The sequence below is a fragment of the Hylaeus volcanicus genome, chromosome 7 (assembly GCF_026283585.1).
Source record: "Hylaeus volcanicus isolate JK05 chromosome 7, UHH_iyHylVolc1.0_haploid, whole genome shotgun sequence".
In the NCBI taxonomy this organism is placed as follows: domain Eukaryota; kingdom Metazoa; phylum Arthropoda; class Insecta; order Hymenoptera; family Colletidae; genus Hylaeus; species Hylaeus volcanicus.
In genome coordinates this window covers 10,760,813-10,786,376 of record NC_071982.1, presented here as the reverse complement: position 1 = coordinate 10,786,376, position 25,564 = coordinate 10,760,813, and the positions used below count along the sequence as shown (strand labels likewise).

The window sequence follows — 25,564 nt, the reverse complement described above, 5'->3', positions numbered from 1 at the left end:
TGTATCAATTACTATTTTCTTTTATTAAAAATCATAATCAAATAATAATTTAAGAATTTTATAATAGTCTATGTATCATTATTAATGCTTTCTATATTTGAGTTTTGTTTCGACTAGTACAGTTGGGAAAGAACCACCTTAAAAGTAATAATAGATTTCATATTACAAACCTTCGTATTGAATGAGAAAGAAATTCTAAATGTAGTTACATTTTTCGGCCGGATTACCAGAATGACCCCTTGATTCATAATTATTTGATAATAGCTGCTTGAAATAATTATGAAACTTGGCATATGTAGAAACTCGAACTATTATTATTATTATTATTTAAGTCCGTCTCTTATTGAGTGATTATCACTCCTAATTCTTCTCAATCGTATCCTAAGACTCATGCACGTAACACGGATAAAGAACACAAAGCGATCGTGTAATCACAAAATATGTATTTGTGACAAATTTTTCCATAGCTGAACAGATATTGACGTACCAAAGTGACGAACGATTTCCGCAGCAATTTATAATACGTTTGACATGAAATAATGTTAAAATATAATCTTACGGGTTACGCACTGCATTTTTCTATAGACGACTAATTTACAACTCATGAAACACCCTGTATAAATGTAAAATGTCGTTCGCAGGTCGAACTAAAAATCGCGTTTGGCGACGTGCAAAGCCGAATAAAATTTAAGCGACGTAAAAAATAATCCGTACAACAATTGTTTCCTTTCTTTTAAATATATTTTCTATCCGTCCGTTAAAATTTCCTCGAAGTGGATCGTGTCGGATTATTTAGTACGGTGTTAAATAATATTCCATTTCGATTTTTTTTACCGTTATGTACACGAATCAATTGAAATTATTAAAATTATTATTATTTATATATATATATATATATTTTTTTTTTCCGCGTATGCCACGAATATATGCGTCAAAGTGTTATCGATAAATATTAAATACAAGTATAAATGAGAATACTGGGAATAAAAGAAGACCATCGATGTCGATCTGCACAAAAAAATTGTCAATAGTGTGCGATTAAAGGTATAAAATATAGGATAGACGGTAAGAATCCTTGGATGTTACCGAATCGGGAAATGTCACGCGCTTACATTGTTTGTTACGTTTGTTTAACACTAGGTTTACTAGATTTAGTTATCATTTTCACTCATTCTAAATCTCATAAGGTTCTACAGAAACTGTTTATAGTTTTCTGTAGTCACTCACGTTAGCTTTTATTTGTATAAAGAAACAAGCATGTATCCAAATTCATTTTTCTTCGAACCTCCTAATTAATTTTGGTAAATCGACTTCATTCATTAAAGCATTACTTCAGTAATACTGACTTTTATCTGTATAAAAAGACAAGCATGTATTCAAATTTATTTTTGTCTGAGCCTCCTAATTGATTTTAGTAAATCCACTTCACTTATTAAAGGATTACTTCAGCATTACTACTTAATACTGTCTTTTATCTGTACATAATGACAAATGTGTATTCAAATTCATTTTTCTTCAAACCTTCTAATTAATTTTAGTAAATCGACTTCATTTATTAAACCATTATTTCAGTAACACTTTAGTAATACTTCAGTAGTCGAAATTTGACGAGAAATCTCCAGTAAACCTAGTATTAACTCAAGGATTACAAAAGAGGACTCCAAACGTGACGTTGACTTCTCAAAACGTTGAAGCCCACCTGCTTCAACAATTGATGCAATGCCCTAAGTTTTACCAAAAACGAATCTGGATGGAATTGGTGAATCTTGATGAGAATACAAAATTAAGTAATATAAAACAAATGTTAGATTCTATGGTTTCTAATGGTCTCGAGACAAAATTTTACCCCTATGAAACTAAATAACATAATTTTGAAGATAATAAATCTGAATTATACATACAAAATTGTATTCTGAATTATTCATGAATTTTGGCGTAGTTGTAACAATAAATGCTACGACAAACGTTAGACTATCTAGGTTTCAATTGTTTTGATATTTTACGAAAATTTTATCCTCATAAAAATGTTCACAAATATTCACGTGGTAATCGACGTGTTAATTACCTTCTGCACAGTGGTAGATAATAAAGAACTAAAGCTAATACTATTAATAATAGTAATAATAATAAGTAAATTGGAACTTGAATTGACAATGATCATTGATGAATTACTTTCAAGTTATTTATAAATAACTCGTACTTAACATATGTATATTTAAAACAAATTAAAAGAGCAAACAAAAATATTCTGTAAAATTCTGTTTCAATCAAGTATCGAAGCCACGACAAAAAGAAGCTTATATTATGTACAAGACTAACACTTTACTAGCCAAAATTCCTTTTGGAATTACTAGCTATATTTCTTTTCATAAAGCATTGTCATTGTTTCAATCTTGTATATCTTATAGACTGTGGATTTTTATATAATTATAAAAAAAATTGAATGTGCAAGAAACTACAAAACGCAAATAAGATACAATAATATAAAAGAATATTGAAAGTAAAGTTCATATTAATAATATGAATATAATATGAATCATATTAATAAATTCATAGTTTGGTTCAATTTTTATAGGTACGTTTGCAAAGAAATTTAAATGTGCAAAAATCTGTAATATGCAAGAATGTAAAAAAAGACATTGGAAGTAAAGTACCACGACCTAAATGACCGTTTTCAAACTTTTGTATACAGTTCTTCTATGCAATATATGAATTGTATAGAATTGTTTCATTCATTATTCAATCTCTTCATTACATTTTGTTCGTTAAATTTTGTTTTTACAAAATTGGAATCTGTATCATCTAACAATATGTGATAGTATTCATTTTGTCAACACTATCAAAATTCACTAATCCAATCCAGACTTGTTTTCTTTAACATCTAATCTTCAGAATTAATTGTTCAATCCTTTAATCCCTGTCCTTTTAAAACTAGTCCTTTGTCCTAATCATGGTAAAAATAGTTACAAATGAACAGGTCTGTAGATGTATCAGTGTTAGGTTCAATCTTTGTAGATGCATTTGTAAAGATTTCATTTAGCATAAAGATCCACAGTCACTTATAAACTATAAACTCTCTATCCTATTAATTACGTAGTATTAGCTTCAGTTCCTCATTAATAACAATTTTGCACAAAAGCTACTTAAAAGTTCAACGTTACGCTTGGAAATCTTCCCTCCTCTTATTGTTTTCTTGTTAGACAATAACAGTTACCCAAAAGTGAAACGAAAGGCGAGACGATATCGAAAAACATAAGAGGCATACACGTTCACGGAATACGGATTGACAAAAAGCTTAAAATAACGAAGGCAATCATCATCACCACCAGACGGTCGAGCATTTCTGTTCTGGGTCGCGCGAGCGCAAGAATCTGCGCGAAGGGTCGCTGGTAAAATTCAACTAGCCTCGCGCAATGAAAGTCCATTGGGTTAATCGGTTCGCGACCTGGAAATTTTATTTTTATTGATGGCCAGTGGGAGCCACGCACGCACGAATAGTGTGCCTGCAGCCTCGAACCTTTTCAATTTCACACTCGATGAGAGCTCGTCGGCTACGTACGATGAACAGAGGATATGCAATGTTTTTTTTTTCTCCATTTTCTTCTTCATCTTCTTTGTGCAATGTTCCCATATTTACCATCGTTAATGTGTATTTCGGAATTTGTCTCTTTTCCTTCTTGCTGAGGACGCGTCGCAGAGAACCACGCTTAGAATTACACGCAAATGCGAATTACACGGTATCTACACGTCGAGCAGTTCGGCCCTTCAACAATTTCTTTTGTCTTGATAAAATGCATCGGCGCATCGGAGTCGCATACGAGACGCGCGCCCACTTATGCGATAAAAACGAATACAAAACTACTTAAGATACTTCAGGGCTCTCGTGGCCCGGTTTTTCCATAGTTAACAGGTTGAATACCATGGTGGACAATGGTGTACGCTACTATACTTTTATAGTAGAGACTCTATGTCATAGTAGCCCACAGCAACTTGGTTCCACTCTGAGTCTAGCCTTGAATTTCGTCATTTTTAACTAACAATTATCCAGTCAATCGCATAGAACTTGTTTTTAGGTTCTTGTGTATCTGTTAGAATGGCGAAAGACGTAAACTATTGTAATGAATCATTAGATTTCACGCTGTACCATATTAATACTTTATGTAGATTGATAGCCTATTAAACACAGCGATTTGGGTCCACTCTGAGTCTAGCCTCGAATTTAGTTATATTCAAGTAACAATTATTCAGTTAATCGCATAGAACTTGTTTCTAGTTTCTAGTGTATCTGTTACAATAGCAAAAGACGTAAAGTATTGTAATGAATTATCAGATTTCCTGCAGTACTATATTAACATTTTACCAACCATCAGCTTATTAATCAACTTTTCCCCATGACAACCGATATAGTAGAACCTCGATTATCCAAACACTGACTACTCGAATTCTCCATTAGAATCCTCTGTTATGTCGAACTCTCCATCGTACAATACATTATTTAAAACATTTTAAACTTAGACGATCCATACACGATAAAGGATATAACATTTGAAAATTTATAAATGGAGTTACGGTACGAGGCGTAACAAAAATGTAACTGGAGTATATGGAATGAAATCTGTTAAAATTATGTGATTTAGCAGCTAAATAGATTTGGAATCCTTTAAATTGTAACCAAATTATATTTAAGTTTAGTATTTATGATTTCTATTATCAATATTTATATTCTACGTTTTGAAAAACATACGAGCCTTTTATTTTAAAAGTTGCATAAGTCATAATTACGATTTAATCATTATACATATCTTAATTTAAAAGCAAAGTGACTTATGTCATATTTAAAATAAATAGTATATGAAGATTAACAAAAAAATATTCTATTATCCAAAAATTCGCTTATACGAACAGATGGAATCTATGTCCACCAATTAATTCGGATAATCGGGATTCTATTGTACTTTGTTCCCTATTATTGAGATAACATTTAATGCTCCCATCATTACATGAATTATGAAATGTTATACAAATAATAATTCGAAACCGATTTTAATAGATGAAATAAATATTATATACCTAATACTAATGCTATGAAAATAGAAGGATATTATTAAATTCAAATGTATGTCCATTCGCATAATTTAAGTGAAAATTTTGGATAACGTAAATTGTTCCTTTTATCAAAACTGAAGTTTAGTTTCAGTAGACGAGGCAAAACTACTAAATAAGACTTGGCACTCAACCTGTTAACACTCTAACCGAGTATTCCAGGTGAAACCTGTTACCTTTAGGTAACTTTAGTTAACTTCTTCAGAGATTAAATGACCCACTGATATATCAAAGTATAGACCTAACACAGATAATTCTACATTAACTTAAACCTAGACCACCTAACATAACTTAATGCAGACCCAACATACAAAACATAACCACGAAGCCTGGTCTAGTCCAGATCAACCTCGAACCTATTTACTGGGTTAGGCCTAACCCACGCCTAACATGACTTAATTCTGATCTAACATTCAACGTAACCATCTAACCAGGTCTCTAGCCCTGAACAACCTTGAACCTATCAACTGGGTTAGGTATAGTTAGGCTATATGCTGGGCTAGATCTCCTACCTACTGGCTTAGGTCTGGGTTACATCGCCTACCCAATGTGCAAAAATACCTAACCATACCCCTATTTGTAAGTACAATTACTAAAAATCAAGTTCAGAACTGATGAATTTTCATTTCATTTCATTTTATCCCATAAAGTCCCTTTCTGAATTAGATCACTTACCCATCAATTACCAAAATACATTCACATCACCTGTTTGCAAGAATAATTATTAAAAATCAGATATAGATCTGGATTAAGATAGTATCAGGCCTGGGTTAAGTCTGCGCTGATATTTCAGTTTGCTATTTGACCCTTGAAGAAGTTAGCTAGAGAATTACAGAAGTCAAGCTCCCAGAACATCGGAGTATCTTATCCAAAGGACACAGTTACATCTGGAAATCTTGGTTTTTAGGGTGAACCAAAGGTTTCTCTAATCTTCCTTCCTTTTTTATTTCTTTCTGAGATATTTAACCTTAGTTATAAATCTAAATTAGACCGAATCAGAAATAGACTTGTAGTTCGTTAATAATGCAGTAATTCAAATTGAATTGACTCCTTATCCTTTACATTGTCATCCAAAAGATCTTTTATGCTGTATGTTGTTTTTTCTTAAGGTTTCTTCTACAGTGTACGTCCCACTCTTAGGTCTGCAAATTGAAGATATTTTTAAACACAAAAATTGCAATACATCCACTAAAGGCCCTTCTTTCCAATACCATGAAACTCGTCACGATAAAATTTTCCATTAATCCCCAAAAAATTCACAAATATACGCCTTCATTCAGACTTATTATTCCTACCTAGGAATTTCCAACTGAATGCCAACCTATAAACAAAATCTTAAACTATTCAACTATATGTATATAATTACAATTTTTCCCAGCTAGGTTAAAAAGTAAAAGTGGACCAGTGTGTCAGCCACCTAGCCCCCAAAAAATTAAACATTAGACCACAAAGATAAAAGGGAAGAAGATCAGAAAAGCCTTGATTCGCCATAATCGCATCGAGTATAAGAAAACCACTTGTAAAAGACCGCAAGAATGGTGTGCTGCATCTACATGCGCCGCGGTTTCTCAACGTTCCTGCGATCGTTCTCTATTTAGGCTCGATTATCACCGATATAGCTAGTCTGCGAATCTTCATGCATTTCTAGAAAACTTGAATGTTTAAGAAACTACAAAATGCACCCAGTATACAATAACACAAAAAAGCATTAAAAGTAAAATTCATATTATAATATTTCCAAAGTAAACTCCCGATTTAAGTTCAATTATTGTAGCTGTACCTTTGCAAACATTTTACTTTACATAAAGATCCACAGTCTACTGATAACACTGATTACTGATTTTCTTACTTCCAGCATATACGGCGCACGAGGACGCTCGCACGTTTTCATCGACCACATACGCACGTGGAACAATATTCGTAATACTAACACGAGTTCATACGGCATGCATCGTTCGTATGTTAATTGATCGTTACAGATAAATTAATAAATACATAGAAATATATTAAATCGCCAAGAAAGCAATTTGAAAAAACGAAGAAAAAAAAATATGTTTTGGTATAACAGGTTTATCCCTCAAACGTATTCCCCGTCGTATAATAGTTTCAATCGTGTTTGTTTTTTCAATGCGTCGCCACTAGATTATTTTTCGCATCGCACACACGCATACACAGACAGGAACAATCACGGGCGCTCTCCCCCTCTCCCCCCTAATTATACTACATACAATATTTTCGTTCTATCGGAAATAACTTAGTCTCTATATCCAATATATTAGATATTAAATAATAATCGTATCGTCAATATATTAATTTTAAATAATATAATTTCTAACAAAACACCCGCCACTCAACAAATAATCAAAAATATACGTCGACGTTTTATCTTATTTGGAATTTCAGTAAAAATAATTACATCCTAAGGTCTTCTACTCATTATTATAAACTCTTGTGTAATATAATTATACTATCGGCTAACGTAAAGTTTCTCGTAATTCGCGAATACGTTTCTTTTTTTTTTCTCTTTTTTTTTGGCATACTACGATGCGATACATTAACTATGCGCTAATGAATAACATGTGACTCGAAATAACGAAGATATAAGGGATATTATCATACAACCACTTTTTTTTCCTCCCTAATAGAATAGAGATTGTGATTTCTCGCCAAGTAAAATAAAGCGATAAATGTTCGTTAAAATATATTGTACAACGTGTGACGGGCTACGACGTAAATTGATTAGTAAAAATCAAAGGTTTTGCGATTCCCACTCAAAAGAATGGTAAGATTTCATTGTTTCCTTAAATGGAAAAAATCGACAGTTCCATTCGACGCGGCAAACGAATAGTAAATAATAAATAATTAGGTGTACCACATGAATACTGTGGCTTTATGTTTAATTATTTATAAGTCTAGTTTAAACAGATCTATTCACTCGCCATTTTGGTAGGTACATTAAAGCAGGAACCCTCTAAATCCTCAACCTGATCTCTGTTACAATGTATGCATACACATCAGTACACATAACCTGAGTCTCAACCTGATGGTCATTGCTAATGCATCTATACAAACTGTGCTTATTGCTATTCTTCTACAGTTACTGTAGTTATCAAGCACACATTCTGTTAGAATAATAATAATGTATATGTATGTAGATGAATTGTAGTGGGCATTAGGACTTAGGTTACATGTGTATACATAGAATCATTACAATGGAGACCAGGTTGAGAACCTGGAAGATTGGTAATTTAACACTAAACCTAGCCACGACAGGTCAAATGACCATTTTTAAACATTGACATACTGTTCTTGTATGCAATATATAAATTATATACAATTGTTTCATGCATTCATAAATTTGGTACGAATTTTGCATTTCATTGAAAAAAGTGTCTTTAAGACCAGTCATTCGTCTAATCACTGTACAAATAGGTACAAATGAAACCTCAGTAGGTTTAGTGTTAAAACACAATAATAAAGTGACTCGTAAACATTTCTACTCAAACTAAAGTTATAAATGTACAAATACAAAGGCTCAGAATTAATTTCTCCACTCAATAATCGTTCTAAATAGTTTTCAATGACTCGATAACGTACTCTGTAAGTGACTCTGCTAAGAAGCGTATGATCAACTTAAATATTAACAAATTCCCCCCCCAAAAAAATAAACAATCGAATACGTTCCGTGATATGGCAGTTTGGATAAATCCGAATTGGAATTACAATTAGAATTTCTTCAACTCCGTTAGTCTTGTGTAACTGTTCGAGTACGCGAAGCTTAATTTCAATCCAATCAATTCCGTTTCGCGACGCGTCGCCATCAACGGTCGCCGATTAAAAACTGAAACTTACGTTAGTTACGCGTGTATTAAAATAATGCATGCGCATGGGCTTCGCGAAGATCGTCGCGAAACGCGAAAGAACAACGGTTTCGCTTGTTGCGTTGTCCAAATAGAAGAACTCATCGCATACATTACTATTTTCGCTAAATGGTCAAGTACCCCAGGCGTTTGATTTCTACCTTGAAACTGTTCGAAGGTCCCCTCCAAGGAGGCCGCCGAGATACACACCACACACGTATTTGTATCCCCAATGTGAAAAATACTCGTTCAAGTGTTATAAATACTATCTCACAAAAAATATCATTCTCTATATAAAATTGTCAAATTCTATTATCTCTCTAAAAACGTGATCCTGTGGTTTCTTTTCGTCGATGCTTCTCGATCTACGTTCCATCCACGAATTTCATTATTTCGTTCATCGTTGGATTTGATTAAACGATTAAAATTTCCACCGCAAATTAGAAACGTAGAAAAAGGGCGAACAAGCTTGCACAGTTGTTTCACGGTTACAGTACAGTTCTCTCTCTTTTAGCAAAGGTGAAATTCATTTTTCCTGCGTTACCATGTCCTACGAATCTGGTGCTTTCTCGTCCCCTTAAATATGGAGTACATTTTCCACCCAAAAAAAATGATTAAAGTGACGTAAACCACTTAGTAAAATAAGTAATTCATTAAAACACAACTAAAAAAATCTATACCTCCGGTAGAATCCTTTTACCGTAACAAAAGTAAATCTAAGTCTATCAAAAAGTTTCTATATATATATATATATATACGTATAACGTACGAAGATGGACTTTTGAAAATAAAAATAAATTGATTAACGTGCAATTACGCTTGAAGGGAGACCTACGTCCAGTTTCAATTTATACTGCATACTTTGTGCATTCCATTGGTTCCTGTTCAAAGCGTTTTATAAAAAATCGAGTCATCCAGGATTCTTAACAAGTTTTTTGCCACGGTAATCGTAAACGCGCCGACAAAATAGAACCATGTCCGAGGACACCGGTATCGGGGGCTGTCGATTTTCGCGTGGATAGATCTGATCGCCCGGTGGAACTATCAAACCGGGACTCTCTAATCCTTCCTCGATTCGCCGCAAATTTTTACGGTACCTGCAAATTGCGTTAATGTTCACATATTATCATATACAATGTATTCATTCTTAACATTTATGTCTAGATGCAGCAACTAACAAGGCGTACGATTTTAACAGGTCGAATCGAATTTGGTCTCCTCCCTTAACAAAATAGTCATCTCTACTTCTTCCTTTAGTTATTTCAGAAATTACCAATAACAATATTACTTTATAATGTATACTTCTACTAATATATCATTTGTTAATGGAGTATTTAATATTTGTTCAATTTAAACACCCTTGTAGAATAAGTTTCAACGAATTGTTTTCGCTATTTTTTTAAATTGAATGGCAATAACATATTGCCTAAATTCTGGTATTTTATGCAATACATTTCAAGAAATCCAAGATCGATTCTAAATATTTAAATAACTAACTCCCCTTCTTAGCCATTCAGTTGAAAATATAAACTGTCAATTCGTTTTAAGCAATTCCATACTTTAAAGTATATTAAAAGTTTGCGTTCTTTCGTCCATTATATATACGACTATATATATAATTTTTTGCAATGACACGCCATAATGAAAATAATTAATTTTGAAACCTACCGAGAAACGCATTACAGAGTGAAACTTTTGATTCACTTCAAAATTTGTGTTCATACCGCGGATAAAAAAAAGGAGACAGTGACTCACCGACAGTATTCATTGAATGTCAAAATATAACATTTATCTTCTATACAAGCAACACTGTTCGCATCCCGATGCCGTGAAGCGAACACCTCGTCTTCGGTATCGTACTGAGTTCTACCTTGCTCTGTATGCTCTGGTCTATAGTACCACAACAAGGAAAACATCATTTCACCTGTAAAAAGGAAAGTTTATTTCTAGCTTATTCACATTATTTCAGCTGTGTGGATAATTGGAGCCGTTCATTTTGATAGCAGTGTAAGTGTACTTTTAATAAAAAAATATTTTAATAAAACATGTCGTTAAGTCTTACCATGAAATTTTATAACTAGTCTGCGGTTTTAATGCATTTATAATAACAATATAATTGTATTGATTGTAGAACATATTCACCTTACATTATGTATAGTCTATGTACATATGTTTTCCTTATTATTATACGTCATAAATGCATAAAATCCGCAGTCTAGTCATAACAGATCAAAATAGAATTCATTGTCATAGGGGGAGTTCAAGTTTTCCTACTTACCAATATAAGCAAGTATTTAGTTTGATAGTGGCGCAAGTCCATTTTATAATTAACTATTATTAGTTATTTTATAAAATCTCCATAAAATCAACTACAGAATTTAAAATATTTGGATGCAGATTCATAAAAGGAAAAACAAAACAGTTTAAAAACATAAAATCATCACCTCTATACAAAATTGTTATTCCTACATATACCTCAATACAAAGATACGAGTGATTTAGTGCACAATATTCCACGTATGCACCACAATTACTACAAAAATCTTTCTCATACTTTAAGATGATTTAAAGTAGTACCTAAATTAAGAACCATACATGTTTGTTACTTTGAATGGATAATTCCGTTTAAAGTTATATGTAATTCTGTTTCACAATACATGAACAAAAGATTTAATTCTTTCATAGTAAAACATAGTTCTTTTGAAGAAATCTTAAATTCAAAGCAGGTAAATATAGTATAAATAGCATTATTGAAGGTGTGATAGTTTTTATAGCGATGTAAGTCCATTTATAATCTCGAAATCATTAATTTCAAACACATGAAATGAGGCTACTAGTGATCATTTCTACTAGTTCATAAGTAGTGATACTAGTTGATTTCAAATTGGACTTATACCGTTATCAAAATGAACAGCTGCATTATATGTGTAAATGTACCGTCATCTGGATTCTCCCATAACGCGGCAATTTTCGCTACGTATGGCAAATCAGCTTTTCGTGGACCGCTCTTTAGTAAAACGCAGTCACGGGGTCTCAGAACGTCGCCACTTTCGTGTTTCATACTCGCGTAGCATCGACGTATAGCCGATTCTTCGTTCTGGAAAAGATTCAAAGAGTGAATATAATTTGGAACATTGCACAATATGAACGATATAGCTGGATAAGGGGGTCAAGAGTGACCATGAAACAAATTCGACTTGCACAGAATCATTCAATAGCTTATAATAAAAAACAATATATGATACATTTCATATTGTTATCTCCACTTGGAAGGGATTAAAGAGTTTAAATCGACAATATTATTTTTGTCTGATTCTCTTATAATATTTTATAAAGAAACACTAATTTATAAAGTATATTTTGTCTCCTAAAAATTGTACCATGTGTTTTATTTTTTATATTTCATATATTTCTGCACCTATTTATTTATCTCTGTATATTTTTTTAAATGAAAGTATATTTTGTCTTCTAAATATTGTAACATGTATTTTATTCCTTATATCTTATATATTTCTGCATTCGTTCACATCTTCGTACATTTTTATAGGTGTAAGGATCTTTTATTTACTGAACCATGTGTTTTATTTTGTATGTTTTATATATTCCGGCATCTATTTATTTATCTCTGTATACTTTTGTACATTTACACGTGCCATAAATGCATAAACATCCTCAGTTTAGCAATAATAACACAGAAGAAGTCAACCAAAAACGAAAATGTCAGTTTTTACACTTTTATCCTCCTCTAACTCAAAATACAAACCTGAAATTTGCCCCATATTGTTTCCTCATAAGTAGGTTACGGACGTTAACGCATTTTTGGCAAATGAAAATGTGTACAAATATATAACGAGTTTGCGTATGAATGCAAAAATATGTGAAGTATTAACAATAAAATCCATGTTACACTGTTTACATATCAAAACGTACTTTTATTTAAATCTAAATTCTTTATCTAAATCCGTAAAAATTTGAATTTGTATGAAGATCCGCAGTCTTACTTATAAGCTATATAAGCTAATGCCCCATCGCGAGTCTAATTTGTTTTTAGGTTATGTTTGCCATCCTCATCCAACTATACCTTTTCTTTTAAGAGAAGATGTAATAGTCACACTGTTACCGTTAAATAAACTTTGGTTTCAAACGGGTCGCCCTCCCAGCTCCATCCGTTACTCCACTTGGGCTTTAGAAATGTTTTTCTAGTCAGTATTAAATTCTCACTTCCAACTGTACACTCTTCCACTTTGGAGGCAGACTTCTTTACGTACACTTTCTTCGTACTCTTCCGTTTCTTCTTGATCAACGCTGGCTTCTTGGCGATTTCGACAACGTCCTTCCCCTTTATTTTAATTGTACTATCATGTTTTTTACTGTTATCCTTCACCTTCGTCTCCAGGCCCTTGGATTTCCCTTTCCCTTTAGATCTATTTTTCTCATTTGCCTTCAACTTTCGCGAGTCTACTTTACTTTTAGACTGGGCACTCTTACCAGTCGCCTTCAACAGCTTCTCCGTTGTCAAATCAACCTTCTTAGTTATCTTTCTCACAGCTGACAACAAATTCGCTTCCTTCTTCGCCTTCTCCGACTTATCATTCCCTTTATTCTTACGATCTTTCTTCTGTGTCATCTGCAAGCTCTGCTGTATGACATTATCGATAGTCTCCATGATGGAGGTATCGCTGGCTGCGTGCTTGAAGCAACTCGGAATACTATTACTCGTGCTCTGCTTGGAAGTCTTGGGCTTTTTCATCGGATTCTCGCAGCAACTCGAGTTCTCTACCTTACGTTTCTGGTTCTGACCCTCTTTCCTAGGTTGCTTTTTCTTAGAAACACAGGAATCGTTGTTACCATCGATTTTTTTAATGAGAGATAAAATTGGTATGGTAAGCTTCGTCGAACAATCAATGTTATTCAAATCTTGCGAAGAACCAACGGAAAGAGTCCTCTTACTTACTTTGCGTTTCTTCCTACTGTCTGACAAACTGTCCAAGGACAACTTCCTTTTAGATACTTTCTGACATTTAGGGTAGTCCTCTTCTGCTCTTTGTACGCTTTCTTTATCTGTGGTCTCCTCGATGGTTTCCTGGACAGTCGGCTCGTAATCTGGCTTCTTCCAATTCTCGTTATCGATCACGACCACGTCGTTTAATTCTTCCTTAACGTCAGGGTCCGCATCTAGTTTGTCATCGAGCAATATACCAGAGTCCTTGTCAATTTCTAGAATGCTCATCTGGTCCTCTTTCATACATTGTTCACATTTCATTATGTCACACTTGTAATCCGATTCACACTTAACATTACAATTAGCAACACAGGACAAGTTGTCGCGCATTTCCACACTACAGGATTCGCACTTCACGTTATTATTCTCCAGCTTAAAGCTGTGAAACTTGTTGCCTGGACACGTCGCCACAGCTAGCTTTTCGGTGGGCGAGAGTGTTTCCATTTTAACTTCACAGGTCGACGAGCAGGCACGTTTCTGACACCCACACTTTCCTAACTTATCTTCCGCAGAATCTTTTTCGTCCTAGAAAGATCATCGACTCGTCAAATTCTCGTAAGAGCGTGTTACAGGTGTTTATATGTACTGACGGTGGTATTTATTCTGACAATTGTTGCATGCGATTAGATAGATTTGTGAGATAACTCAGGCATTCAAGATACTTCACTTCTTCATGGTTGATGTTGATGCTGACTTCAGTGGGTGTACGCGGTGTCCTTTGAATGAGATACAGTAATCGGTAGCTTGGGTAGATATAATGGAGGTCAAAATACTTAGGCATGGATCTGTTTGAGTAGGAACAATTGTTAAGATTCGGGTTTAGGTCTGGGCTAGGTCTATTTGAGTAATAACATTTGTTCAAATTCAGGTCTAGGCTGGATTAGGTCTATTTGAGTGAGAACAATTCTTATAAATCAGGTTTAGGCCTGAATTAGGTCTGTAAATACCAAAATACTTAGACATGGCTCTGCTTGAATAAGAACAATTGTTACGATACAGGTTTAGAGCTAGGTGAGGTCTGTTTAAGTAAGAACAATTGGTAAAACTCAGGTTTAGGTCTGGGTTAGGTAGGGTGTATTAATCCCTGAAGAAGTTAACATCAATACTGACAAATCGTTGGAGTATCTAATTCAAAGTGCACTGGTTACACCTAGAAGTGATAGCTAATATCAACCATGTTCGAGTAGTTATAAATTCATAGATATTTACGTGAAATGTTGCAAGACGTACAATTAGAATCAGTTTATTGCTCAACATTAATTACAATAAGTAACTTCTATGTTGTCATAGCGATACAGGAAACACAACAATATCAGGTGTAACGAGGTAGCGATTAAGAAACAATGAGAGGTGCCCAGGGCAAAAGATAAAATTGATAAGATAACGGAATTTGATGTTATAAGCGTTGAAGAATGTAATGCAAACCTTATCCTTGCAATCCGAATTTTGAGGGCGGTTATGTCCACCGACTAGATTATGAGACGGAGGGACCGAGGGTTGGTTCTGATTCAGGTTGCGATGAGTGTTAAGTTGGACGCGATCCGTATCCCAGGCATTGGCACCGTGAGGCGGCGCTAGCCCGGCTAGCCCCCTCGCCGGCGAGGGCGGACCTACCAAAGCACTGGGCGGCAATGACAGACCGGGCCCCGATACCACTGGCGCTCCCTTACCATTACCAATAAGGGGCCCAGTATCCACGTTTTTTGGACAAGATTGCATCGGGCATGGGCAACCCTGGAAGGCTGCATCTAACAGAAAGCATCTCAATATTTACCAATGTCCTATTTTATATGTAATTCGCCATTCTACGAACAAACAGAACGTTTTCTCAAGGGGTCACAACAGTGTAACAGTTTCATACAAATTGGTTTGACATCTCTTAACAATTCTCTGAAAGATACCAGGTCAGAAAGTATATTTTTGCATTTCTTGAAAGATACCAGGTCTGTACAAAGAGTATCTTTTCGTATCACAATACCAATACCAGAATATATTTGGTTGCTGTTGACCAGATTACAATTGAAAATCACAGGAATATATGTTAAGAAAATGAACATCATTTGTGCTGCAACAAATTGTCTAATAAACTATAATTATAAACTAATTTAATAGAATTAATTTCTGAAAGAAAAACGAACAAAGTTCAAATAGAAAACAGCCAGGTCGAAAGGGTTAAATGTTCCATAAAACATAATATAAATTTGAAAACAATTTAGTCACATAGTTTCTTTGTAAAGAATTACTTAAAAATACCCTCCTTCTTGGGACCCTTACAGTGTTGTGACTCCTTAATTCAACAAATATTCCACAGAATTTATTTTCACAAATTTCTCCGTCTCTTTAACAACCCTTAAAAGGTAAAAGGACCATTGTAAATACTATTTTACCAAGAAAAAGTCGTACGCCTATCCCTAGCGTGATGCCCTCGATAGGACTCGACCGATGGCAAGATAACTGTAATATATCTTCGGTTACGCATAAATACCTCTTCTTATTCGAGACCTCCTCAAGAAAAAATAAGCTTTTATACGTGTTTTTAACACTTTGGCTTCGGATGACATATATCCATTGAGATTTTCAGGTATGTATTTGTAGAAAAGTAAATTTATGATACATTATAGATCTTTCGTAAATGCTATAATGCATGCTTCTTGAATTAGAATAGTTATATATATATGGTTTCAATTTATTGTTCTAGTTTGTCATTGTTGACATTGATACTGTAAGTTAGAGTAATAAGGTACAATTTCGATGATTAAATTTTGTTTAAAAGAGTTGCAAGACAATATTGCAATCTTCTACACTTTGACAATTCTTTTCATGCATACCGTTCAAAGAAAACATATTAACCTTTACAGTATTTTACTATGAATAGAATACCTTTGTATTTCCTAATTAAACAATTGAGAACCATTCATAATTCAATATTAACCTCTTGAGGAACGAATTTTAAATGGATCTTTATTTGCTCTAATCAAATACATGCAAACTAAAACAATTTTTGTTTAAAAATTTATTTTACAAATATACAGTCTCACTTTATTATAGTATATTTTTTAATACTCAAAAGCATTGTGATCGTAAGTAATGGTCATTTTGATATAAAAGCAAATGTAGACATGTGTGTTAATGTCCCTCAAGTGTCTAATAAGAGTAAATTATGATGTATAATATATAATTTTGTCATAAAAACAAACGTACGCACATGTACCAATATCCCTCAAGAGTTTAAAAAGAGTAAATTATGACGTGGAAAAGTAACTAACCCGTTTCCTCAAAATTCCTTCCAAACCGTTAATTATTGAAAAAGTTACCCTAATTTTTTCCATACTAAGTTTGATTGAAAGAAATGACGCGATCGCTCCGTAGCCAACGTGTTAATACTATCAAGAGCCACTCATAAAGTGTTTCTTTCTATTATTTATTTTTTCCAAAATTGTGTATCGCTTTCCTTCCAGCCATAACGCTAAAGATTAGCGTGTCTCATATCCTTAACAATGTTACATACAATCTGATATCGACGGTTAACAATCTAATACAAGATCAACTTCGATATCACCACCAGAATAATAATTTGTTTGTGGGGAGATATCGAAACCGATTGGTCGATTGCAAAACTGTTGTCGCGCAACAATTGCATTGGTTAAACAGTAAATAATTACCATACTTACGATCTACGAAAGGTCTTCCTTGAGAATGCAAATATGCTGGATTAGGTGGAGGTGGGGGTGGTGGTGGTGGCGGAGGATATCCACCGTAATAGGGAGGCAAGGGATATTCACCGGGTGGTGGCGGAGGTGGTTGATAGTCGACGACTGCTGGACCTGCGGTGGCGCTACCAGGACCGCCACCTCCGCTAGACTCTTGGTATCCATAATATTGTCTGAAAGCATACCTTTTCTAAGTCAATTTTAGCAAAAATAAACGCTTTGGCTCTTCCTACTTCCCATAATTGATACATAAGAACATATATAATTGATTTACGTGATATAATTGATACATAACTTACGTAACTGATATAATTGATATATAAACATATATAAAAACAACAATAGCAAGTAAGATAAACTACTTGTAGACTCTTAATGTCAATAGCATTGTCTGAAAGCACACCTTTTCTAAGTCTATTTAATCAAAAATAAAGATCCTCGTTATTATTGTGATTATAAAAACAACAACTATTGGGATATGTTGAAAAGTTCAAAACTACTTGTTTCAACCAAATGTTTTAACTCTTTGCCAAGGTTTGAAATAAGAATGATACGTCCAAAGGACAGTGTTTATACTCAGAAGCCTCAGTTAATACCAACTATGAACAATGATGAATTTATCTTACCTTCTATATGTTGGTGCATATTTATAGTAAGGCGGTGGGTGAGCATGTGGATGAGAGTATGCTGGAGGATAACACAAATCTGGATATTGCGGCGGTGTACCATAATATTGAGGACAATATGCCCTATAAAATCCGCCTCCTGAAAAAAATAGATGGAATTCATAGTATACAATTTATAGATATACGAATATTAATAACTAGACTGCAGATGTTTAAGCAAATTGATATTTTTACAGATACAGAAAAAGAATTGAAACTTAAATGAAAGTATGTCTTATCTTTTACATGGTAAAACATGTACATTATTATAGATATTTTATATATTTTTCTACAGTTAAAGATCTTAATTGGAGGCTCATACAACTGAATTCTAACAGTTGGTACAGTTTAGGACTTACACTTGGAAGTTTCAAACAATATCAACTTTATTAAAGGTTTTTAACTACTTGTATATATTGCAACTAAAAAAGTATAATGTTGCCAGAGATCTTACATTATGGTCTAGTTTACAATTTCCTATTAAAAATCACACTTTTACACTTTCGCATATTCCCATACTAAGGCCAATAAGCATTAACTTAATGGCAATCCAATTAATCTTTTAAACCAACATGATGGGAAGCCTGTCGAATATTAATATCCATTTGTTGATTCATTAAACATCTGCAACATTATTTTCTAACTACTTTGTATGAATAAACCTATTATTTATTTGTATATTGAATATGGTTCAAATTCAAAGAAACAGTTATCATAAATAATTACTCCAGAGTTACATAGATGCACAATGATAAGACCCAAACACGCAAAATACTGAACTCGGTCTTGTTCGAATTATGGCCATAACATGAGTAAACTTGTCTTTATATTGTAAAAAAAGAAATGATTAGCGTCCCGTAGAGACATATGATGATAAAGTTGATTGGAGATTCGTTCCATTTTCGTCAAACATCCAGAAAACGTGAAGTGTCTTGTGCACACCAATCAGTGATGTGATTCGTTAAAAAGTGATTGAATGATCGAGAGATGAGTCGAATGCATGAACGAATTGAAGGAACAGTTGAGACAATTTGACAATCATGCATTCAACAGAGAGTCAACCACGAGGATATACAAGGCCATGGAGATTTTTACTCAGTAATATCGTAAGTTCGTTCTATTTTCTAGATTATTTAGAAATGCTACAGAATGCTACTCTCTTTAGAGAAGCTGTTCAAACGAAATTTAAAGAAGCTTTGTATTTTTTAAAATTAAGGGGGGAGGGTCAAGTAAAATTCAAAATTTTGACCTTTTTTTTTGTTTAGAAAATTAGTTTACCATTTGGAGAATGTGCTCCGACCATTTCAGCTAAAACTTCGAAGTCTAAGTGTACCTACAGAGTCATTAAAGTGATGCACTCCGAACGGTACACGAAGGACTATTTTTAGTCCGGTAACTTTAAACGCATTTTTCTCAAAACACAAAATTTCGCGTGCCGTGCAATGTAGCTTAGAGATTTCTCAGCCGATTGCTATGAAACTTGGCACAAAATATTCCTTAAACTATCCTCCTTTGCATCAACCTAAAGGTTCTTTTAAAAATTGAAATAAACAATGTTTTTAATCATTTTTTTTATAACAAGATTTTTTTAACGTGGCGTGAAATTTTCAATTTAAAATTTTATTTTCTTTAATCTAGGTTGATGCAAAGCGTGTTACTATAATTTAACGAAAAATTGGTGGATTTTTTATTTCAAATAATTAGAGTGATCTGTGCGTTGCACGGCGCATTTTCGAGAAGCCAACTTCAAACAGCTACTGTTCATTCATTTATGAATATTTTTACATAAAAAAAATTATATAGATTATTTAGATGCTACAAAATAACAAGTAATTAGTTGTAAATAAATATATATTACGCACTCTTCAAAAATAATTCGAGAAAAAGCGGTTGTTTACTTGACCCTCCCCCCTTAAGCAATCTGCAAAATTAAACAATCTTTCGAATATGAATTTCTACAAAAACAGGCACTGTATTCCAAAATTCTAAGTATAATACACGTGAATTATGGTTTTATCTTGAAATGTATATAACCATCAAGAATTTAAGAAAAATAACCAGTAAGAGCCCTCTCCAAAAGAGGAATTCTATTTAATATATCTAAACGAATCCAAAATTAATTGCAATGCAAACTAATAATTTGTTTTTACCTGTACTGCTAGTTCCTCCAGAGGTTGTAGAAGTTGCAACTAAATCATCCGAGCCTTCAGAATTTTGAGGAGGTGTCGGAGTTGGTTCTGGTGGAGGCCCTTTGATAGGTGGCAAGGTTGGTGGGTGTTGTATCAGTGGTCCAGCCGGCTGATAATACCCTAACAAACAATAGAATATTGCATGAACAAATAAACAATATGAATATAAGTAATATGAATAAAACAAATGAATATTGTAACAATGATATATTAGAATATTATATTCTTATCTTGTTTTCTTATATAAATTTATCTCTCAAAGCTTGTTGAATTGGAAAAACTAGATGCATAGCGTTTGAAGAAGATCGAATAAAGACTGTAATATAAAAAGAAAAAATCTTGGTGTAAGGATAAAAGTTTCTATTTAAGAAAACATAAGTACTCTTGTTTTATTTAGCAACTTCTCAAATAGTATATTTTCGAAATGTATATACATACCCTTGTAAAATTCTAACAAACACCTTGATACGCTGATTAAATTTTCTCATATGAATATACTTTAAGGGATACATTCGCTTATTAAAACTAATTTTTCTTTGTACATATTTCAGAACCCAAACAACTCGTTTCTATTACAATGTTGTCTAAACGTTGTATATTGCATTGTATTTAACTTACCATGTTGATGTGGAGCTGAGAACGCAGAATGCCTTCGAGGCGACATGTTTGGATGATTACCTTGGCTGCCAGGTGGTTGCATCGAGGATAGCGCGCCTAATGGTGTGTAAGACTTGCAGGGTTGCTCCAACTTTTGCTGTTACAGAAAAATATACATTTTTTGACTCTATGAATATTTTCAAATGAGAATTCTATAAATTAAATTGATATAATCTACTAGATAATTCTATTAGATTCTATAAATTAGATTGATACAATCTATTAAGCAATTCTATTAGATTCAATAAATTAGATTGATACAATTTATCAAACAATTCTATTAAATTGATAAATACTGACCTGATCATGGAGCTCAGTAGCAACAGCTGTAGCTGCAGTTTGAGTATGACTGGTCGAACTTATTCTGTACTGCATGCCAGCAATGCTACAGAACCCTTCATGGTGAGTGGATCGAGTTTGATTAACATAAACACCTTAAAACAAAATTCCCAATTTAAACAATAACAAACACACGAAAACATTCGTCTACAAGTAATACAACTGATTGTAGTACCAGTGATAGTAACATCTGTATCCTGATTCACGATAACAAGCTTGTTGGATGGTGTCAAGACATCATCCTGCTCCGAGTTTTGCCTCGTTTTACGTTTCTCGATATCTGAATCAATTTGTTTTCGCTTCTTAATGATCTCCACTTCTGATTCGCTGGAGGAATCAGAACTGCTGCTGCAGCGATTCTTTTCATCCGAGTAGGAAGCAGCTAGAATCGCTGTAGCGTTGAGACTCGCCATTCTTTTGCAAACCACCATGTCTTTCAAGTCCATCACTTCTTCGTTCTTCTTTCTTCGTTTAATTATTTTCTTTTTGTTATATTCCATACTCTTCTCACGTTCACAGTCATCGTCTGAAGAAGAAGAAGATGAAGAACTCTCCAATATATCCCAATGTTTCCCACGTAACCCTGGCACATTCCTGAGTTTCCTTTTCGGGATACTTTCTTCACCTTTAGTCTCAATCTTTTTCTCCTTTTCTTTTTTACCATGTTCTTCCTTCTCATCCTTAGCTTTCTTCTGTTTCTCCTTCTCTGGTTTCGGTTTACAGAAACCTCCAAGGTACGCACCACCTGTTTCGTTCTCATACAAGCAATGAACCTTGGCCAATGCATTTAAAGAAGCAACCCTGTGTCTTTTAGGTCCACTCCAGAAACCAAACAACCTCATTCGTCGAACACGTTCGTCAGATGGAGAACAGTCTCTCTCCTTTCTCTTAATTTCCTTCTGTTTATTCTTTTTTGTTTCATCATCACTTTCATTTTCTGAATTAGATGACAAAGTATTGTCACCAGAGTTATCGTCGTTAACTTCATCCTTAAAATTTGCTTCTGCTACATTTTCACTATCAACTTCTTCGTTTTTAGAGGAAACGCTGTCGTCTGGACTGACTTCGCAGGCTTTTATCTGTTTACCAGATTCAACCGCAGACGTTTCTTCCGAGGAAGAAAGTATTTGATTAGTGCTCTCCATTTGTACTTTTACAGTCTTCTTCTTTATTATTCTTTTGCCAATCTTTGAACTACTTTTGACAGACTTTTTAATGTCCTGGGATTTTGTTTGTGATAATTCTTCTTTATTACTTTTATCAATATCTTTATCTTCCTCTACCTCACTTTTTACATTATTTGCTTCAGCTTCCAAATTCAATTCATCCTTACTCGTAATCTTCTTCAGTTCGTTTGATGACTTTTCCATTTCCTTTGAATCAACTTTCTTCTTAGGTATAACCTTCTCTACCAATGTTTTAATTTTATCATCCTTCTTTAATGTACTTATTTTACTATTCTTCGAAGGCAACTTAGCTTTCATATGCTTTCTTAACTTTGGTTTCTTCTCCTGCATGACTTTACTTTTAGAAATATTAATATTCTTCTTCTTCGCCTTCTTCATTGCTTCGTCCTCGTCGCTTATCGGTGCTTCCTCGTCTTTTATCAACTTGTTTTGCTTGACATTCTTCTCCACCAAATTCTTCACTACCGATAAATGTGACTTTTTCGCTAAGACGGTCTTCCTAGAGATACCTTTCTTCTGTATCGATGTCGTTTTAGAATTCTTCTTGGTTCGCGTTAGGGAACCTTTGCTATTTATTGTACCTTTCTCGAGAAACTTTTTACATTCTGCTTTCTTCTCTTTTATCACAGAAATCTTCACGTGCTCTTTGATGTCTGGCTTGATCAACTTCACATCCTTCTTCTTCTCGTCTTTGCATTTCTTCTTGTCGATGGAACAGAGTATATCTATTTTCTCTTCATGTACATCGTTCTCTTCTACAATATTCGAGAGACGAGTTTGATCTTCCACATCATTCTCACATTTTTTCTTTTCATCCATCTTCTCAGATTTTTCTTTCCGTTTCTCTTCAATCTTTTTCTTCTCCTCTATTTTTTTCCTTTCCTCGCACTTTTCTGGTCTTTTCTTATCGTTTTCTATCTTCCTCTTTGTATCTTCCAACATCTCTAGCTTCTTGGGTTTCTTTTCCTTCTTCGCGTCTGTAATAACTTTCTCTAAGAACGAACGACGTTTTTTCGCAATTGTTGGTATTTTGGTTGCCTTCCGGGCAACCATCGCCTTTTTCTGTGGCTTCATTACTATTGTTTCCTTTACATTTTCAATCCCACAAAAATATGCTCAAAGTTCACAGAAGCCCTGAGCAAACGATCAAAACTACCTCACTGCCATTATAACGAGTAACAAGTTATCGTTACTTTTCGTGAAATTGACTGTACCTGCAAATAATACAATGGAATATTATTAAATAGATATTACAGGAAAGTAACATAGAAAATATAGATATGAAAAGGATTGCTTTCTTGAGATATTTTCATCACATTAATACAAAACATTGCTTTGAATGTTAAATATTCCTTTAGCAAGAGAGCAGTTTGTAGGTTTTTTTTTAAATTTTAGCTTAAGGTGAACTCTCATAAGAGAATTATAAAGGTGTGCATGAAGCTTTTATTCTCCTTTTTCTTGAGAAAATATCTAGGGTGATGATAAAAACAGAGCAACTGGTCAAAACTACTGCCATAATTCAAGAATATATGAAATATCAACAATAACATACATCCTATTGGGTTTAGAAGATAAAATATACTTTCTCATTTCTTTATATGAATAGTTAAAAATATGAATTTGCATAAACATCTGCAGTCTAGTATTGAATTATCATAACTTCTCCTGAAACTGACTGTGCCTTTAATAATACAAGCGAATCTAACATTACCAAGTAGATATTATCCAAAACTAACAAGGGAAACATAGATACAAAACGGAGTACTTTCTCGATACATTTCCATTGCATTAATAAAAATCCCTGTTTCAAATATTAGACACTATTCTAAAAAGAAAGTAATTCGTAATTCATTCCCTTCTTTCATAAGAAAATATGTAGGTTTTGCAAGCTGACATCGATACATTTTCATGTTATTTGAAAAGCAACGTATTCACGAGCACTCATACAAGTGAAATACAAGCAAATAGAAGAATTTCTTAAAATCTCCTTTTCAATAAATCACCATGTGCGAATAGGAGTATCTCCAATAGATATTAAATGAAAAATAATTTTGATCGAGAGTGTTGGGTGCGCGCACTTTCATCGACTTGTTGACAAATCGATCCCTTTAAATCTCACTGCCTCCATCGTTTAGCATATATCAGAGAAACTCGTTTTTTTAAAAGCCCTTAGAAAACAGCACAATATTTCTAGAAAACCAATTTTTCCACAAAAGGCACAGAGTTTACGGTCACACTTGGAGAAATTAAAAGGACAAGGACACCAGGATACTTTTTAAATGTATCCGTAGATGGCCACAAGTGGCTAACATAAACTTCGTGTCTCTACTGATCGATGAATTTGTCACGTACGAAATTCTGCCAGGCTCGTACTCGATTCCTAAACCCGCTCGCCCGATATTCTCGCCAAGATAATTAACACGCTCGAGGCGGCGACAGGATAAAGCGATAAGGAGGAAATCCAAAGCGATGCATAATTTATGTTTACCTCTAGCGAGCCCTTTTGTTCCTACACACGGCCCGCGAACGCTTTTTTAAACGTTAAATTAATACACTAATACAGCTGACTAGTCTGCCGATTTTTCATTCGAGCACATCACCAAGAACAGCGACGACCCGGTCCTCTTGTCAACGATTACTGTTTCGGCGAGTCGAGCCTACCACGGATTTCGCATTTCGTTCTCCCAAAACACGTATCTCGCACGACGTCCCTGCCCTTTTACCGTTGCCTTGTCGGCCATTTTCTTCCTCGCGCCGCTCCCCCACCACTTGCCAAATAACAGATTTTCTCTTCGCTTCTCACCGACGTATCCGCTAGATGGAATTACTTCCCTTTTTTTGATTCAATAGTT

General features: G+C 34.0%; 1 protein-coding gene across 6 annotated transcripts; it reads right to left on the bottom strand.

Moving 5' to 3' along the window:
* Window positions 1-423: 423 nt before the first annotated feature.
* On the bottom strand, window positions 424-25,494 carry LOC128880576 (uncharacterized). Of its 6 annotated transcripts, XM_054130842.1 has the most exons (13): window positions 25,201-25,493; window positions 21,701-23,926; window positions 21,487-21,620; window positions 21,148-21,283; window positions 20,491-20,649; window positions 18,302-18,440; window positions 17,637-17,860; window positions 15,391-15,713; window positions 13,918-14,490; window positions 13,084-13,785; window positions 11,901-12,060; window positions 10,719-10,887; window positions 424-10,060 (listed from the first exon to the last, which is right to left on the bottom strand). In XM_054130842.1, the coding sequence occupies exons 2-13, from the start codon at window positions 23,784-23,786 to the stop codon at window positions 9,874-9,876; spliced, it is 4,992 nt and encodes a 1,663-aa protein (XP_053986817.1). In that variant the 5' UTR covers window positions 23,787-23,926; window positions 25,201-25,493; the 3' UTR covers window positions 424-9,873. The 6 variants fall into 6 exon arrangements, with proteins under 6 accessions (XP_053986817.1, XP_053986811.1, XP_053986816.1 ...); XM_054130836.1 differs by having other exon boundaries at window positions 13,084-14,490; window positions 25,201-25,494; XM_054130841.1 differs by having other exon boundaries at window positions 13,084-14,490; window positions 17,637-17,848.
* Between the last annotated feature and the right edge of the window lie 70 nt (window positions 25,495-25,564).

Bases quoted from the DNA above. Each gene is read 5' to 3' on its own strand.
- LOC128880576 (XM_054130836.1), bottom strand. From the start codon at position 23,786: ATGAAGCCACAGAAAAAGGCGATGGTTGCCCGGAAGGCAACCAAAATA. The intron at 21,284-21,486 runs GTCAGTATTTAT...TTTCTGTAACAG, and splicing joins CTACTGAGCTCCATGATCAG to CAAAAGTTGGAGCAACCCTG. The intron at 20,650-21,147 runs GTAAGTTAAATA...ATTGTTTGTTAG, and splicing joins CTCAGCTCCACATCAACATG to GGTATTATCAGCCGGCTGGA.